The 19,175-nt window shown below is 39.3% G+C and overlaps 1 protein-coding gene across 1 annotated transcript in view; it reads left to right on the forward strand.

Annotated features, from left to right (window-relative positions):
• The window catches only part of LOC150085446 (acetyl-coenzyme A synthetase, cytoplasmic-like), a 200,725-nt gene that overhangs the window by 95,597 nt on the left and 85,953 nt on the right, over nucleotides 1–19,175 (forward strand). Inside the window, exon 6 of the mRNA XM_090373254.1 lies at nucleotides 17,076–17,187. Within this exon, the coding sequence (XP_090229380.1) occupies nucleotides 17,076–17,187 (112 nt within the window). The remainder of the gene's footprint in view (nucleotides 1–17,075; nucleotides 17,188–19,175) is intronic.

Genomic DNA, 19,175 nt, shown 5'->3' on the forward strand with positions numbered 1-19,175 from the left:
ATAATGCATTCATTATCAGAACAGCCTCTTAGTAAGCTACCCCCCCTTTCTTATCCAAAAACACTTGGAAAGTATTGCAGGGTCTCCCAAGATGGTTAAGAGATTGCAATCGGGGGACTTACTAGTAGAAACTGTCAACTGCAGGCATTCTGAAAAACTCCTGAAAGTGACAAACTTTGCAAAAATTCCAGTAAAGGTAACTGCCCATGCAATCCTAAATACATCTAAGGGTGTTTATATCTAGTTGGGACCTTTTGAATGTGACAGAAGAAGAAATTAAAGAAGAGCTAAATGAACAAAATGTAATTGCTGTCAAAAGAATCATGACTAAAAGGGACAATATACTCACACCCACCAGAAGTATCATTCTCACCTTTAACAGTCCAAATCTACCCTCAACAGTAAAAGCAGGATATCTACTCTGTCGCATTTGTCCTTATATTCCTAATCTGCTGAGATGCTACAAATGCCAAAAGTATGGCCATTCTCAGACGGAATGCAGAGGGAACCCAGCTTGTCCCAACTGTGGATCTTCTGATCACAGTCAAAACGACTGTTCGGCAAAAGAAATGACTTGTCCTAATTGCAAGGGTAACCATCCTGCTTACTCTAAAACGTGTGAGAAGTGGAAAATGGAGAAAAAAAATTGTAAAATATAAAGTCGAAAACAAAGTTACTTATCAGGAAGCAAGAAAATTAATTGCACCCAGTATATCTAACCGTAGCTATGCCAGTATTGCAAAAAAATATCAAACAATAGCCACGCAAACTGATGTTACTGTTCCATCCAACATATCAATCTCCGACTGGGCCCGAGCTGTTCTTTCTCAGCAACAGCCCATTATCCAGAAGCAATCAGATCAAGCAAGTAATACGCCTCTTATGATTCCAGCAAAATCTCCTCATTCGCCAATGATTGCTACCACACCAAATAATCCCAGTTCAACTTCAAAACAGTATTCAGGAAACATCAGTGGATCAAGAGTACCCCTCTAAACAGGAAGATGATTCTTGAAATATTTGCAGAAGAAGAAGAAGATATGGACACAGGTTGCCCCACCTTTCCAAAAAGAAATAAACCAAAGCCAGAACGCCAAAAGACAGCCACGTCAGGTACAGCTTCTTCTAAACTCAAATAATGCCTTATATTTTACAGTGGAATTGTAGAGGCTTTAGATGCAACATTGATGACATTCAGTACTTAATTAGATGCTACTCTCCAGTGGGTTTCTGTCTGCAGGAAACCTATTTAACTGCTAAAATTTCTGTTTCTATAAAAAACTACTCAGTCTACCGAAGAGATCGGAATACATCTGACTCTGCTCGTGGTGGTGTAGCTATTTTGATTAACTCAAAGATCCCTGCTAGTCAAATCATTCTTCAAACCAAAATTGAAGCCGTTGCTGTGCGTCTGATTGCTGAGATTGCATTTACGCTAGTCGCAGTCTATCTCCCACCAAACAATACCTACTCTTTCAAAGATATTGAAGAACTTTTAGTACAGCTACCCTCACCAGTCTGCTTGCTAGGGGATTTTAATGGCCACCACCCTTTATGGGGATCCTCTAAATTAGATAGACAGGGCCGACTGATTGAAACTCTACTAGATAAACAAAACCTTACTACTACTTAATACTGGTACACACACCCATATACAGTTACTACTGGACAGACCTCTGCAATTGACCTCTCGATTTGTTCTCCGATACTGTTTCCAGTCATTCAGTGGTCCGCTATGGATGATCCAATGGGAAGTGACCATTTTCCAATTGTCAGTAACCTGCTCACTACACAACTACCATTAGACCAACCCTGCAGAAAATGGAAATTTTCTAAAGCCAAATGGGCCAAATTTCAATCAGCAATCATTCTGGACAAAGAAACTATTCAGCTACAACCTATAGATAAAGTAACCGATTATATCACATCCAGTCTTTTAGTTGCAGCAAAATACTCAATTCCATTATCAAACCCCCCAACCCGACGGCACTTCAACTACTGGTGGAATGAAGAGTGCACGAAAGCAAAGAAGGAAAAAAATAAAGCATTCAATTTATTCCGTCGATTTCCGACAACAGCTAATTTAATTAGCTACAAGAAGCTAAGGGCAAAAGCGCAGTTCATTCACAGGCAAGCCAAGAAAGATTCTTGGACTCGGTTTGCATGTACTATCAACAGAAATACAGACTCCAGATTAATATGGAAGAAAATTAGACAGCTTTCTGGGAAGTTTCCAATCATCCCTTCCCCAATTCTTTCATACAGTGGACAAGAACTCTCTGGTCCTCTAGATATAGCGAATGCCTTGGGTAAAACCTTTGCCGAAGTCTCTGCTGTATCAAATTACGCTCCGAAATTCCAAAAAATTAAGACCTCCACCGAACAGAGGCCCATTAACTTTAGAACCTCACTATCACTTCCGTATAATCAGCCCCTTGAATATTGTGAACTTTTACAAGCCATAAAAACAATGAGAAACAGTGCAGCTGGGCCAGAGGGCATATATTATGTCATACTGCAACATCTCGATGAGCAAAACTTACAAATGCTGCTAGTTTTCTTTAACCGGATCTTCCTGGAAAATATTTATCCAACATCTTGGCACCATGCTACAGTTTTTCCCTTTTTGAAACCTGGAAAAGATCCTTCCAGTCCTAATAGTTACAGGCCAATCTCTCTGTCAAGTTGCCTTGGTAAAATTCTTGAAAAAATGATCCACAGTCAACTCAGCTGGATCATTGAAACTGAACAACTATTGAGTAATTGTCAACATGGCTTTCGCAAAAATAGGTCCTCTCTAGATCTGATGATCAAGGCTGAATCTGAAATTCGCAATGCCTTTGTGAAAAATGAACACCTTGTCATGGTCTCCATTGATATAGAAAAGTCATTCGATACTACCTGGCGGTATGGCATTCTCAGTGACCTACATAATCTTGGTCTACGAGGCAACCTGCCTATATTCATTAGGAACTTCCTCCAGATCCGCTCTTTCCAGGTTCTATACCAAAACTCCCTTTCTTCTACATTCTTGCAGGAAGGAGTACCACAGGGGTCGGTTTTGAGCGCAACCCTATTTGCCCTTAGAATTGATTCCATTTCCAAAGAACTTCCAAATACTGTAGAAGCCTATCTTTATGCTGACGATCTCTCCATTTCTTGCCACTCTCAGAACATGAGATCTGTTGAACGCCAAATGCAAATGTCCCTCAATAAAATTCAAAAATGGGCCGAGTTCAATGGATATCGGCTTTCCCATCAGAAAACAGTTGCTATCCACTTTTGTAACCAACGCAAATTACATACAGACCCTGAACTCCGGATATCAAATTCCAGCATCCCGATTACCGACAATATTAGATTCTTGGGATTAATATTAGACAGCAAGTTAAATTTCCTTGAGCACATTAAAGTAATACGTACTACCTGTCTGAAAAAGCTGAACATGCTTAGAGCTCTATCTGCCCAGTCTTGGGGAGCAGATCGTACAACTTTGCTGCTCTTATATAGAGCACTGATTAGATTACGGCGCCCCAGTTTATGATTCTGCTCGAAAGAGTGTATTACGCTGGCTCGATCCTGTACAACACAATGCACTGAGGATTGCTCTTGGTGCTTATAGGACATCACCAACCTATAGTCGATATATTGAAGCCCATGAGCCCCCTCTTTACCTCCGCAGAAAAATGTTACTACTTAAATATGCAGTCAGAATACGAAACTGTTCTCCGCACCCCATCCAACCATATCTCTTTAATCCATCATTTCACAATCTCTATAGAAATAAACCAAATAAAATATGCCCAGCAGGCCTACGGCTCCTTGAAATAGCACAAAATTGGAATGTTCCTCTCCAGAGTAGGCAGCACAGAAAGAATTATTCTTGCCCACCATGGACCCCATTTCCTCAACCAGCCTGTGATAATTATTTTCTCCAATGGGGGAAGAATCGTCTACCAACTCTGAATGTGCAACAACTCCATGCTAGCCATATTCAAAACTGTTTTGACTTCTTATCAATATATATACTGATGGTTCCAAATCTCATTCAACTGTTGGAGCAGCAGCAGTGTTTCCCTCTGCTATCATATCAGCCTCTCTTCCACTTGAGTACAGCAGCTTTTCAGCGGAATTATATGCAATTCAATTAGCTCTAGAAAATTTGAGTCTTCACCCATCTGCAAAATATTTAATTTACACACTCTCTCAGCTCAATTAGAGCAATGCAGAATTTCTCTTATAAGGATCACCCTATACTAAATCAAATCAAGTATTTGCTGTTGAAAATCGAAGATCGCCAGCAACGAGTGAACTTTTGCTGGATTCCAGCACATTCAGGCATCAAAGAGAACGAGTTGGCTGATATTTCGGCTAAAAATCCATCAACTTCAGACTTAACCTCTACCTTTATTCCAATTTCTGATTATAATATTATAATTCAAACAGCATATCATGCACAATGGACAGAGCTATGGCATAAACAAACAAATAACAAACTGTTCCAGTTAAAACAGGACCCAAAATGTTGGCACTCATGCATTCAGACAGTTCGGCGAGAAGAAGTGGTACTCGCGCGGATTAGAATAGGACATACTCATCTGACTCACCTCCATCTACTCACAGGCGATGATCCTCCTCTTTGTTCACAGTGCTCTGAGCATCTAACAGTCAAACATATTTTGATTGACTGTCCACATTATCAACAACATCGAACTTCAATATTTCATTCTCTGGCTAATTTCCGTGAATGGATAACATTAAATGATATCATTGGTGAAAATGCCAATATTAATGAACTTTTCTGTTATTTGAAACAAATAGGAATGTATAAGCGACTCTGATTAGTTTCTGGCATGAAATGAGATTGAACAGTCTTCACATTAATTATTTATTTTATCTTTTCAACATACCTATGAATAGGCGCAATATAGCCACAGCAGCTTGTGCGCCATTAAACATCCATACCACACACACACACACACACACACACGAATTGCATGCACAAGCCATGAGCCTAACTACAAGGATATGATGAGGGACCAGACATGTCACTTTTTCCACTGACTGATAATTGGACCACCAGAGATTCAGCAGTCAAGGTTAGTAGTCCCTTACTTGAATTAATGAGAAGCCTGGCCCTAAACCATTTCCAGTAATGGAGCCTAGCAACATGTGATCAGTAAGCTGCAATTCATACATGGCATGGCATGGATGATATGCTCTCAAATGCAGCAAACAAGCAGTTTTGTGTGCTCTACCTAAAGATATTCTTCTGCTGTGGTAGTTTTCATAATGATTTAACAGGAGACTGCAACAAACTGAGCCTCACATATTCCAGTGTATCATTGTTTAGGACTGTATGCCTGCAGTTACGCTTTCAATCGCACACAGACCCTGTCTCTTCAGACTGGCTAACTAAGCAGTAAATTATGGTTTTGTTTGGTGCTTCCACTTCTGGGACCACTTGTTGGAAAGTTTTTTGACACAATGCAATGTATTAGCAAAATAATGCTTTGCTATGAAAATTCTTTGTTCAAGAGTCAGAACCATCTTTCTTGATCAAAAATTCACTTTTCTCTAGCACAGTACACCAACATGGGTAAATTTTTACATGTTCCTCACAGCTCATTTGCTTAAAGTTTTGTCCTACTGGTTAAACTTAATCAGCTCCTTCTACCAATGACCAATAAAATCTCACACAAAATATGGAAACTGACAATTATGGGTTGTGTTTTAAAATGAACACCCTGCATAATGTAAAATTAAATGAGCCTAACTACAAGGATATGATGAGGGACCAGACATGTCACTTTTTCCACTGACTGACAACTGTGTGTGTGTGGAAATTTTTGGTTTGAGGTTATGACCAAAATTTTCTCTACCTTCCTTAAATATATACAGTTCTACTAGGCAGTTTGTAAAGTGAAATTTTATGGTTATTGTAAAGTAATTGTGGGAGAACATCTGAAGTGTGTGTACAGGATGTTTCAAAAATGGTCAATAATTTAAAGGTAAAGTACAAGATAAGAAAAGTCCCAGTGAACATCGGGCTGCAAATGAACCGCTTTCGAGATGATGCACATTTTCTGTTAAGATCCACCACTGACTATGGGAGCACTAGTTTAGCAAAAAGGTTTGAATCCTTTGCTAAGGGTGGTTTTATTAAACATAAGTTAATACATTTGTAATTTGTGGTTTCAACACCACAGGATTTTACAGATGTTACAGGATGTTCTTTCTAACACCCTTTCCTCAACATCAGGTGTTATGCTTCTGGGCCTACCTGCTCATACTCCATGTTTGAAGAACCTATGTTCTCTAAGGCGTTGATGTACCATAATGAATGTATGCCTGTTGGGCTGCCTTTGGCAGGGAAATGCTTCTTGGTACAAACGTGCAGCCTCGAGTGCACTGCCGTTGGCTTTACCATACACAAAGTGCATGTCCACATACTCTTTGCTGTAACCTCTTTCCATGTTGACTATCCTTTGACAAGTGCTAGTATGCCTGCTATGTCTCAGAGCATTGAGAGAGAGGAAATGGATAGAATGAGCATAACCTAACCTAAACAAACAAGTCAGTGGTGGATCCCAACTAGAAATGTGCAATATCTCAAATGATTCACTTAAGGACCCATGTTTACTAGACTTTTTTTTGCATATTGTAGTCTGTACAGTTCACCTTTAAATTATTGACCATCACTTTTGAAATATCCTGTATATATACTGTGCTGCCACTTTATTAGGTACACCTACCTAGTAGTGTGTTGAGCCTTCAAAACAGTCTGAATTCGTCTAGGCATGGATTGAACAAGATGCTGAAAATGTTATGCAGGAATGGAGTAACATGTAGACACAAGTGTGTCACACAGTTCCTTGAGATTTGATGGAGATGTAGGCCTGCAGCGAACAGCCCTTTCCAGCTCATCCCAAAGATATTCAATAGGATTGAGATCCGGAGAACTGAGCAGGCCACTGCAGCAAAGAAAAGTCATTGTCATGTTCCTGGAACCATTCCATAGTGATTTGGGCTTTGTGCATTATCCTGCTGGGAGTAACCATCTGACGGAGGATAAACTGTCAACATGAACAGATGCACTTGGTCAGTAATGATGTTTAGGTACGATGTGGCATTCAGACGTGAATCTGTGGGTATCAATGGACCCAATGTGTGCCAAGAAAACATTCCCCACACCATAACACTGCCCCCACCATCTTACACAGTAATTGTCAGACATGACAGGTCCATGGATTCATGTTGTTTTTGCCAAATTCTGAGCCTTGCATCAACATGATGCACTAGGAACTTCGACTCGTCAGACCAAGCAACTGTTTTCCAATTGTCGATAGTCCAGTGCTGGTGTTGCTGTGCCCACAAGAAGCGTGCTCTCTTGTTCTTCATTGATAACAAAGGTACGCAATGTGGCCTATTCACAACAAAGTGCAACTAGTGGTCCGTTTGCAATATTTTGTTCTGCACACCAAGGTTGTATTCTGACATGATGTACGATTGTGCCAGTCTGTTTGCTTACCCAATTCTAGCCATCCTCCTCTGACCTCTCATCAACAAGTGATTTTTCTTCCACAGAAGTGCCGTCGAGGATGTTTTCTGTTCTTTGCACCATTCTTGATACACCCTTGAAATTGTGGTGCGAAAAGTTCAGGAGAACTGCCGTTTCAAAGATGCTTTATCCAGCATGTCTTGCACCTACTACCATGCCACATTTGAAATCCATTATATCACTCCTTTTCCTCATTCTTGCTAGTTTGTACACTTAACTGATACTAGAAAGGTTGTTCTGCTCCATTTATATCCACAGCTGTGGTCATGGGACTTGCAACATTGTGGGACAAACCATTTTTGTGCACAGCAGGGGTGTACCTAATAAAGTGGCAGCACAGTGTGTGTGTGTGTGTGTGTGTGTGTGTACACGCACACACAGGGTGTCTCAAAAATATTGGTACAAATGTTTAGGGGAGGTAGGTAACATCTAAAGGAATGTGAATCGCATAGGAACCCATAACCGGAAACGTCATGGGAAGGTAGTAGCAGAGGCACAAGAAGCAGAAATGACACAAGACAGTAATTAGTGGCAAACATTTATTTGACATAATATTAACAATGGAGTAAGAGAGGGATGCATTTCATGATGTTACAATAGATGCTCGAAGGTTCCACCATGAGACGCGATGCATGCATGACACCGACACAGCATGGATTGGCGGACATGGTCGAACACACCTGGAGTTTCTTTGACAGTAGCAGCAGCGCAGACGAGTCTCGCCACGAGATTCATTTCCGTCTCCGCAGGCGATTCATACACAATAAATTTGAGGGCCCTACACAGAAATAAATCAAGGCTCGATAAATCAGGTGAGCGTGGGGACAAGGCAACGGGTCCACCACGGCCAATCCATCGATGCCCAAAACGCCTGTTCAAATGGGCACGAACACACCTTCCATAATGGGCAGGCACCCTGTCATGTTGAAACCAAATGTTGCGTCTCACATTTTCTGGAACATCATCAAGTATCCCTGGTAGAACTTGTTCAAGAAAGATCCGATATTTAGTGGAGTTCATGCGGGATGGTACCAGGTATTTGCCGACTAAGCAGTTACAGACTGTACCTGCCCACACATTTATTGCAAAGCGATGTTGTGCCGCATGGGGGCCACACACCATGTGGGTTGTCGTGAGCCCACACATGAGCATTTTGCTGATTGATTGAGCCTTCCCGAGTGAAATAAGCCTCATCCGTGAACAAAACATAGGCTGGAAAATTCAAGTTTTGAACACTTCCTTGAAGAAACCACTGCGCAAAAGCCACACGCGCAGGATGATCTTGGGGGAGCAGTAACTGAACCCTTTGGAGATGAACAGGGTGTAAGGAATCATTGTGCCAGACACACTGTACACTACAGTGAGACACTCCTGAGGCAACGGCACGTGTGCTGGTAGTAGAATTATTCTGGACAGCATTCAGCATACTTTCTTCCATGGCGGGAGTTTGCTTCAAACGTGGTCTGCCCACACTACTCCTGTTACCTCTAAATGACCCATAATCGCACAAATTTTGATGCACATGCGCAAACAAATGGTGGTCTGGTACATGCCTATCTGGGAAGTGTTCTCCATAAATTCATTAAGCAGCTTGTCCATTGCCCTCTGCTAATACACTAAGTGCATGTCTGCCAGCTCACAGTTCATATATCGATGCATGCTCTTCGTGCGGTGACTGCTTCTTGAATGAGTAAACCAGAAATTTTCCCTCTCGCAAACTGATGAACAGCTCCGACTTACGGTGATGTTTCTGGTTATTGGTTCCTATGTGATTCACATTCCTTTAGATGTTACCTGCCTCCCCTAAACGTTTGTACCAATATTTTTGAGACACCCTGTATATATACAGTTGGACCTCTCTTTAATGAACTTCCAAATAGAAAATTTTTCCATATAGAAAATATAGAAAATCCAAACTTTGGATTTCCCATTGGTCATTACAATGAAAATAGTTTCCATACAACAAACTGATTTTGAGATGGGTATGCATTGTTCACACCTTTGGCCCTTAGACAGTGAAGCTGATGCTGTAGAAAGCACAAATTAAGAACTAAAAGGATTAAGAATTGATCCCTTTAGCTCTTAAGATCTAAAGGTATTAATTCCACAAATTAAGAGCCAAACATTCTACAATTTAGTGGTGCCTGTAAAACCCTGCAGGAAGAAACTGGCCAACTATGACACAGGATAGAAAAAGATGGAAGTGTTTTGGGGTGTGGGAAATGTTTTTGTTTGTCTTGTTTTATTGCATTTTGACTTCCACCCTACTGAAGTCACAAGCCCACCCCACAAACTGCAAATCTATCTGCAATTCACAGAAAATTGTAGATTGTAGGGGGTGTAAAGCCGGGTGTATGCAGAACATTAAGGACACCATTTATTTACAAAAAATTTACGAACCGTTTGATGAACGTTATACACAACATTTTACATTAAAAAAAAAAAAAAAAAAAAAAAACTACGTATATGCATATCAATTTCTATATACATAAACCATACTAGTACAATACACTGTCTCTCCCTCATCAACTGTTCTCAATTTACAATTATTAACATCAGTTTTTATCAGTTGTATCTTACTTAATATTAATCCTTGATTACTCAATCATTCATTCTCTTACATTACCAATTTTTATCACTTATATTAGTAAAACTCTTTAGACACTTATTACTCTTTTTATATATATTTTTTTTGATCTTTAACTAATGAAGTGTATTACAACTGCTATCCTCGTACCTCAGTAATATTCACTATAAATCCCTCATTCTACCTTAATTACCTCATTCTACCTTATTGGGGGGAGACAAAGACCAATAGATTGACAGTAGCCACTGGCAGAGGTGAAAGAGATTCTTGCACTGCTTCTATTAGAATGAGCAGAAGCCTGAAAAACAAGATGCATGGTATTTCAGAGACTGCTGGGAGCCATTGCGGTACAAGTAAACACATGGGTTGTGTTAGGGTAGCTAAGAATAGAAACAGGTGCAGGTATACTTGCGTGTACACCAATGCTAGGAGTTTAGTAAATAAATTTGATGAATTTGAGGTATTGCTCCAAACATCAAAGGCTGATGTTGTTGGGATATCAGAGACGTGGTGTCACACAGATATAAAGGATGCAGAACTGCAATTTGGGGAGTACAACGTCTACAGAAAGGATAGACAGGATAGGAAGGGGGGAGGGGTTATGCTATTAGTTAAGAAACACATAAAAACCAAGGAAGTGAAGCCAGTCGACATCACTGGACAGTGCAGTGTTGAGTCAGTTTGGTGTGACATAAGCATTGGGAGATCAAAATTGAGAGTAGGAGTGTGCTATAGGCCTAATGACTCTGATGAGTATAATAAGTAACTGTACAGGGAAATAGTGGGCCAGTAAATCAGAGAGTCTTATAATGGGAGATTTTAATTTCCCAGATATAGACTGGAATTTGGGGGCTGGTTACTCACACACTAGCAGGGCTTTTGTGGATTTATTGGATGATTGTTTTCTAACCCCAGGGGCTCACATCTGGTGAGTATGGGCTTGGCACACCCAGGGTCCTGAGCTGGATATCATCATTCTTCTCTTCCTTGGTGATTCCCTTCTATTTCTCTCTCTCTCTCTCTCTCTCTCTCTCTCTCTCTTGGGGTAGTTCAGAAATTTTTTTTTTTTTTTTTTTACTGTGCAGCATAAGCCTCAGGCTTCCTTGCACCATATGGCTAATAATAATAATAATACATCAGCATGTTCGGGTGGCAACTAGAGGGAGTAATACTCTTGATTTGATTATCAGCAGTGATTCTTCATGCATTAAGAATCTGCAGATAAATGAACCACTAGGTGGCAGTGATCAGTGTGCTGAAGTGGGATTTACTCAAAGAGGTAACTACCATTAGGGGTAAAGGGAAGGGTTATTGCTTCCGTAAAGGCGACTACGATGGACTGAGACAGTATTTAAATTCTATACAGTGGGACCAACTGATGATGTTACCAACAGCAAATTCAAAATGGGAAGCATTCAAAGAACTTATCTTGGAAGCTACTAGGCTTTACATACCAACTAAGAAATATTGTTCAAGGTTTAGGCCAAAATGGATGTCAGATAAACTAATGAGGCATATGGCAGAGAAGAAAAATGCATGGGATACTTACAAATTAACACATGACACAGAAGCCTATGATAGATACAAGCTGATATGCAACCAAGTTACAAAGGAGGTTAGGCAGGCGAAGGCAGATTACGAGAAATCCTTGGAAAGGGATGCAAAGAAAAACAGCAAAGAGTTCTTTACTTATGTAAACTCTAGAAGGAAGGGGATGAATCAGATTGGTCCACTTGATATTGATGGGTCAACTGTTGATGATCCTGCTCAGGTAGCTAACAAACTAAATGGATATTTTGCATCGACATTCACACATGAGGAGTTATTCAGCAAGGGGAATGCCAGAGGTGTATTCAACTCTAGCAGTAAGCTACAGAATCTTGAAATAACTGGGAGTAAAGTGGAGGAGAAACTGTTGAAGATAAACACAAGAAAGGCACCCGGGGTGGATGGGATCTATCCAGTTATATTAAAGGAGGCAGCAAAGGAAGTAAGCAAACCCTTAGCCATAATTATGAGAGCTTCCTTGAACTCAGGGGAGGTACCCATAGACTGGAAATGTGCAAATGTGACCCCAATTCACAAAGGAGGATCAAAGGCTGACACAAGTAATTATAGACCTGTGAGCTTAACTTCTGTTCCAGGAAAATTAATGGAGGCACTGGTTAAAGAAGCGCTGCAGGATCATTTAGACAAGACTTCAGTTATAGCTCAGACACAGCATGGTTTTGTTAAGGGGAAGTCTTGCCTGACCAACTTGATTGGATACTATGATGCAGTCACAAAAGAACTGGATGCAGGGAATAACTTTGATATTATATACTTGGATCTTAGAAAGGCTTTTGATACTGTTGCACATGGAAGACTGCTACACAAATTGGAGCAGTGTGACATTGGAGGCAAATTGCTGCTATGGATAAAGGGGTGGTTGAGGGGGAGAAGACAGAGTGGTAATCAATGGACTCTGCTCATCGTGGACTAATGTTATTAGTGGAGTCCCTCAGGGCTCAGTGTTGGGTCCATTATTGTTTTCTGTATTTATAAGTGATATTGATGATGGTATATCAAGCTTAATGTCCAAGTTTGCAGATGATACAAAGCTTGGCAGGGTTGTCAAGCACACTACTGACACTATGCTGCTGCAACAGGATCTGGAAAGGTTGAGCAGATGGGCTGAGAGGTGGCAAATGAAGTTTAACATTGACAAATGTAAAGTACTACACATGGGAAACAGCAACCCCAGAGCAACATATCAACTCTGTGGTACTACACTGACAGTGGTAGAGAATGAAAGGGACTTGGGGGTGGTTGTGCAGGCAGATATGAAGTTCTCTGACAGTGCAGACGGGCTGCAAGAGTAGCTCATGGAGTATTGTCAATGATATACAGGAATTTTTCCAGCAGGGATAAGGAGGTGATTATTCCATTGTATAAGGCAATGGTCAGGCCACACCTAGAGTACTGTATACAGGTCTGGAGACCTCATTTCAAGAAGGATGTAGAGCTGCTGGAACGAGTACAGAGAAGGGCAACGAGATTAGTGAATGGAACAAAGGGGTGCTCTTACGAAGAAAGGCTTAAGTTTTGCAAATTACAGTGTCTGGAGACTAGGCACCAGCGAGGTGATCTGATAGAGGTGTATAAAGCCTTGAATGGTTTAAGCATGCTCAATGCTGATGCGATTCTTCCTCTAGCTCAGAAAAATCACCTGAGAGGGCATAAATTCAAATTGAGGAAAGACAGATGTAGGATAGACGTGCGGAAATTTGCCTTTAGCCAGCGGGTGGTTGGTTGGTGGAACAGACTGCCATCCCTTGTGGTGGATGTTGATAGCCTAAATAAGTATAAGGCTCAGCTGGACAGGTATTTTGAACGAACAGAGGGGTGAAGTGGAAGTGGGTTTTTTTTTTTTTTTTTGGCTGATGCTGCATAAGCTTGCTTTCTTGCATCAAATGCCTCTGCTAATGCTAATTACTGTGGTTATCATCTCAGTCATCTTCTTTACCACCCTTATGTTATTTCATAATCATTAACATTCATAACAAATTATCTCAACCTTAGTAACTAACTGTCTTAATACAATAGGACTGTTCTTTTTTATTTTTTAAAGGACTATCACTCAGTTCCTTACAGAGCTAGGTTGAGTCCTTCAGTTCAGGATTCGAGAAAAAAAAAAAATAACAGGAACACACTTACATTCCAGAATGGCTGCTACTTCCAATTTCCTTGCGTCCAGGCTTCCTTCATAGCAGACAGGCTTTCTTCCATTTCTTGGGCACTCTGCTTTCCTTAGTGGCAGACAGGCTTTCTTTCTTTTCTTGGCTCACATATCTGCACAACTGGCCATTTCTCAATGGGCTGGACCCTAGACACAAGTGTAATCTCTTGCACAACAAAACTTCGGAGGTACATTGTGTGATTTCATTTCTAGTGACTCCTATCACTGCCTTCCACTGCTGGCCAAGGCTTTCTTTCTCTTACATTTTTTCTTTTTCTTTTTCTTCATCTTGCTACTGCAAGATGTAACTCTGACCACCAAAAAATCTACTTCCACTTCGACCTGCAAAGTCACGACCTTTCTCCCATTAGACCACAGAGAAGTCAGATACAGAGTGGACACTTGCTCAATTACTCCTCCAAACTTTTCTTTTTCCCTTGAATTTGGAATGCCTCCCCCATGTACTCGCAACCAATCCCCATACTCTGTTTAATTTTTCATTCCTTCCTATTTGCTAAAACATTGAACCACAGCCATCTTCCTAGCACACAAACCAACTCTTCTCTAGAAATTTTATTTATTTTTCACATTGCAGTATGGCCCTTTCATGTTTGCCGGTCACTTCCAAAACACTCAATTTAGTGTTCACTCCTCTTCTAAATATGGCCAACTTGCCAACATATCAGCCACCCTGATGCAGTTTTCTTTTGGTGCGAACACTGGACATACTCATTTCCTGTTTACTTCCTAACAGTGGTTTAGATCAAAAGACTCTTCATAATCCCGTTTCACTGTTCTGTTGTTCCTGCCCTCAGCAACCCTTTCTCACCTGTTCTCAAATGGCACCCTTCCCTAGTGCTGACTGCTGTCTCTGTTTGCTCTCTTATATTACTCAAAATTGCTTGTTTCCATTTAGCCGCTATTTAACATATACGTCTATAGCTTTCCCATCCCCAAATCCAGTGTTTCTTCAAACTTTAACCTTATTTACATTAAAACTAAATATCCAATCTTAATACTTACTATTTTTAAACTTAATGCTCCCTGTCCATCACCCTTCCTGGATTTATTTTAGCAAAACAAATATTTCTATTATATTTGTAAGATCTACATCTTACAGAAGGTTTTGGGAGAGGCCATTGTCCAGCAGCAGGTCAGCAATGGCTAAAAAGAAGTAAAATCTCTACAACTTATGCACTACTGTACCAAGAAGTCATGCTGGTCAACTGCTATATATGTGTCCACACCAACTGGGAAAGATTAAGGCATGTTCCTGCCACAGACATTGGCTCTCGTCAACCTGTTTTCTACACACATAAAAACATCCTGTTAGAGATTTTCTTTTATCATGGAAATTGATCTGTTTCAACAAAATGAGTCATCCACACTTTCATTAAGTTTTACTTGTCTCTGTTTACATGGTAGGTACAAGTGGTCCCTAAATCAGTTTTGTTTTAGCTGCTGTGCAAGTAACCCTATAGTGTCTAAGAGGAAATCCTTGAGTGTAGTGTGAAAAAGTGAAAGTGCTTAATAATGTAGATCGGGGCATTAAAAAAAAAAAAAAAAAATTGCTTTAAAATTTGGTATTTCTGCCAGTAGTGGGTTAACTATTCTGAAGAACCATGTTTCGATTTTCAAACTGTTTAAAGAAACAGGACCCAGTCAGAAGTGTGTGAAATTATGCCTTTGTAAAGATGTAGATGAAGCAGCTTTTAAATAGACAAAGTTGATTTGAGACCAAAATGTGCTGATATCAGGCCATTAATAAAAGAAAAGGCTATGGAGTACACATGTTTTCTGGGGCATAAAACATTCCAAGCTTGTTGTGGTTGGGTGGCAGATTTAAAGAGTGCCATGCACTTACTTGAAAAAGTTATTTCTGACGAAAGTGGAGTTGCAATCGAAGACTAACCATTGGAAAGAAATAGCTTTGAAAAATATTATGGAGGACTGAGAGCCCAAAGACATTCAACATTGATGAAACATGTCTATTTTTTAAATATTTGCTAAAAACGCGACACTGACTTTTAAACGTGATAAATGTTTGTGGTAAAAATAGTAAGAGAGAATTATAGTCTTGGTTCGTGCAAATATGGCGGCACCTCCGTAGCCAGGTGGGAAGGAGCAGCAGTGCATAGCACACAATTCTTGATTAGACCGGGGTTCGAGCCCATCACCGCCAAATACGGAGGATGCGGAAAGGTCGGGGAATGACCAACGCATATCCCCGGAGCAATATGGCCTTAGTTGCTAATGCTCCTAAAAACCTGTGGTTAATTTCAGACAGTATTTCCCATCCCATGAGTTCTGGGTTTTTTTAGCCCATGCAACATGCAAATCTGCCTGTGCACACACACTTCTATACACAAACAGATATAAGTGGCAAGCTGCTACTATTAAAGTAATAAACCAAATTGTACATAAATACCTCATGTATGTTTTTTTTATACATATCATAAAACCATTTCATTACACTTCATTGCTAGGGATATTTTGGGAAACCAATTCAAAAGTGCATAAAGCTTCCTCAGATCATCTTATCTCCTTGCACTTTTGGAAGATAAGAAATTTGTAAGATGAGATTGGTTAAAGTACATTAAGAGGAATAAAAAAAATTATAAAACAAGAATTTCATTCTTTGGAACTCCATCTTGTCAGGAAACATAAGGCCTTAGGTAACAAAAAAAAAAAAAACTTTTCAGAGTACTTCATGATTAAGGCTGTCACAGCATAGAGCCATAGCACCACGGATTCGGACCTCACAGATTTTATGCTTTTTTTTTTCCATTCTCCAAGGCCTTGTGGTTCTGGCAAGGTGGACTCCTATTGGACAGTCTTACTTTATATAATTTTTTTTTTATCAGATTTTATTGACTTTTTTTAAAAACTTTGCACCCTCCAAAAGCATAACCTACAGAGAAAGGCATGGTAGTATCAACAAGCTCTATCCACTTTCATAGGTGCTCTCTAAAATACCACTTCTAATTTGGTATAGCGTATATTATATATATAGTTATACTACCATACCAAATTTTAACTCTTGTATCAAGATATGACTTGTATTATTTTGGACACTACTGCACATTTTTATCAATACTATAACTTTTTTTTCCTGTCAGTGTATTTTATTAAATATTTATTAGTTTTCATTAATGAAAGCAATTTTTATGATATTTTGTTTATTTTGTAACATCAGTTTTTCTCAACAGTGGCCACAATCTGAAAGCCACAATAGTTGTTCAACATTTGGGTGTAACACTGAAGGATGGAACTGTAAAAAAGGGCACTATACCAGGAAAACGACCTGTTCATGACCTAAAGGTATTAAGAGTTATTCTTCTAGAGGTGTATAGTAGTTGTAGAAGGCATAAATTTTCTTAAGGTCAGAAATTGTAGAACTTTTTTTTTTTTTTTTTTATTATTATTACTGAAAGAATTTTGAAAATATCTGATTACCACAGACTCTTAAAGCTATCATTTTACTTGCATTCCAATTAGATAGTTCAGACAGACATATGCATTTCTATGATATGCAATTCATCACATATCTTTGGAATGTGTATAGTTTGTGAATACACCATACACATATCTTGTGGCATGCTCATTGACCACTGCTGCCGTTTCGCATGTTTCAAAAGAGCCTTCCTGATGTTTAGTAAAGCTGTGCTTCTGCATTCACTTCTACAGGTCCACCACAAAGTGTAGTTCTGTGGAATACATAGAGAGAGAGAGAGAGAGAGAGAGAGAGAGAGATGAGTTTGGATACATACACAGGATTCAGAAAGCATTGTGCAGAGGAAATGTAAGTGGCATTCACTGCGAAATGGACAAGTGTGTGCATGCTCACCCAACATGTAGAGGGTGATCACATGATCTCCCAGGAAATCAGTTTGCATATTGGAGAATAGTTACTGGCAACTTGTGGCACATTGTGAAGCCTTCTGCCCAGATGTAGAGATCATGTAAAGGTAGGAATCCATTTCTTGTGATTTGTGCTTCAGCCGGGAACAGGGGTCTGGTTAGAAATCTGGTGTCAAGAACAGAAAAATGAAACCACCACTAGCAACTGACTCGTGGAAGATTCAGTTGGCAATAATGTTTGCACCCTTGCATGTGATAGGGATACAGATTCTCTTTGAATGTCAGCCATATGAGTCTGCAAGACCTGATTTGTGTTGCTACTTGGCATGTGCTGTTGCTTGGACCATTGTGCATATTGTTAAGGACAATGTTTATAACCTGCTACATTTTCAATATGTTTAGATGGCAACAGTTGACAAGTCTAGAATGCCGTTATTCTGTTTTGAACAATAATTCATACTAAGAAACATAGGCTTAGTGCATGTTGACATTTGATACTTCTCTGCATACAGCTATGTGCAGAAGTTGATCCTCACAATGACTGTCATATTGAACAAAGAAATATACTGTCTTTTGTTAAATTTAATTTTATTATATGATAATAAACAGATATTAGAGAAACCATAATTTCTTATCTGAACCATAATTTTTTTTATTTGGCATGATTTACATTTGTGACATTCCTTTCTTATACAGTATGCTGTTATTTGTAATACTCACTCACAAAGCTTATGTATGAAATAGAACAGCTGGAATCTATCAGTTAAGCTGCAAACTGTTAATCTGCTTGTGGATATAATTGAGAACCGAATGCATTATCATATTCTGAATGGTTGTTCTGCTTTCTGATTTGTTTGGCTACAATGGTATTTACATATCTGCAGAGCAATACACACTACAGCATTGCTCTGAGGTCGTGTGATCCTCACAATGACTATCATATGGAACAAAGAAATATACTGTATTTTGTTAAAGTTAATATTTTATTATATGATGATGAACAGATATTACAGGAACCATAATCTCTTATTTAGCATGATTTACATTTGTGACATTCCTTTCTTATACAGTATGCTATTTTTTTTTTTTTGAGATACTCACTCACAAAAAAAGCTTACATGTTAAATAGAACAGCTGATAATCTGCTTGTGTATATAATTGAGAACTGAATGCATTACCATTCTCATATTCTGAATGGTTTTTATGATTTGTTTGATTGTAATGATATTTGCATACCACACTTCTTTTACACAAGATTCATAATAGAAAATATAGTAATATAAGTGGAAATTACAGTATATCTGTAAAAATTAAAAGGAATATGGTATTACTGAAAATAAAACAATTTCAGGTTCCCATAATATACTCAGTTACTTTCTATTAGGAAAGTAATGCACATATTACCTCCTCAAAAAATTTCAGTTCATTTGTCACAATTTTGGAAATTT

Source organism: Mastigoproctus giganteus, chromosome 5, assembly GCF_048544385.1.
Source record: "Mastigoproctus giganteus isolate SK-2022 chromosome 5, ASM4854438v1, whole genome shotgun sequence".
NCBI lineage: Eukaryota > Metazoa > Arthropoda > Arachnida > Uropygi > Thelyphonidae > Mastigoproctus > Mastigoproctus giganteus.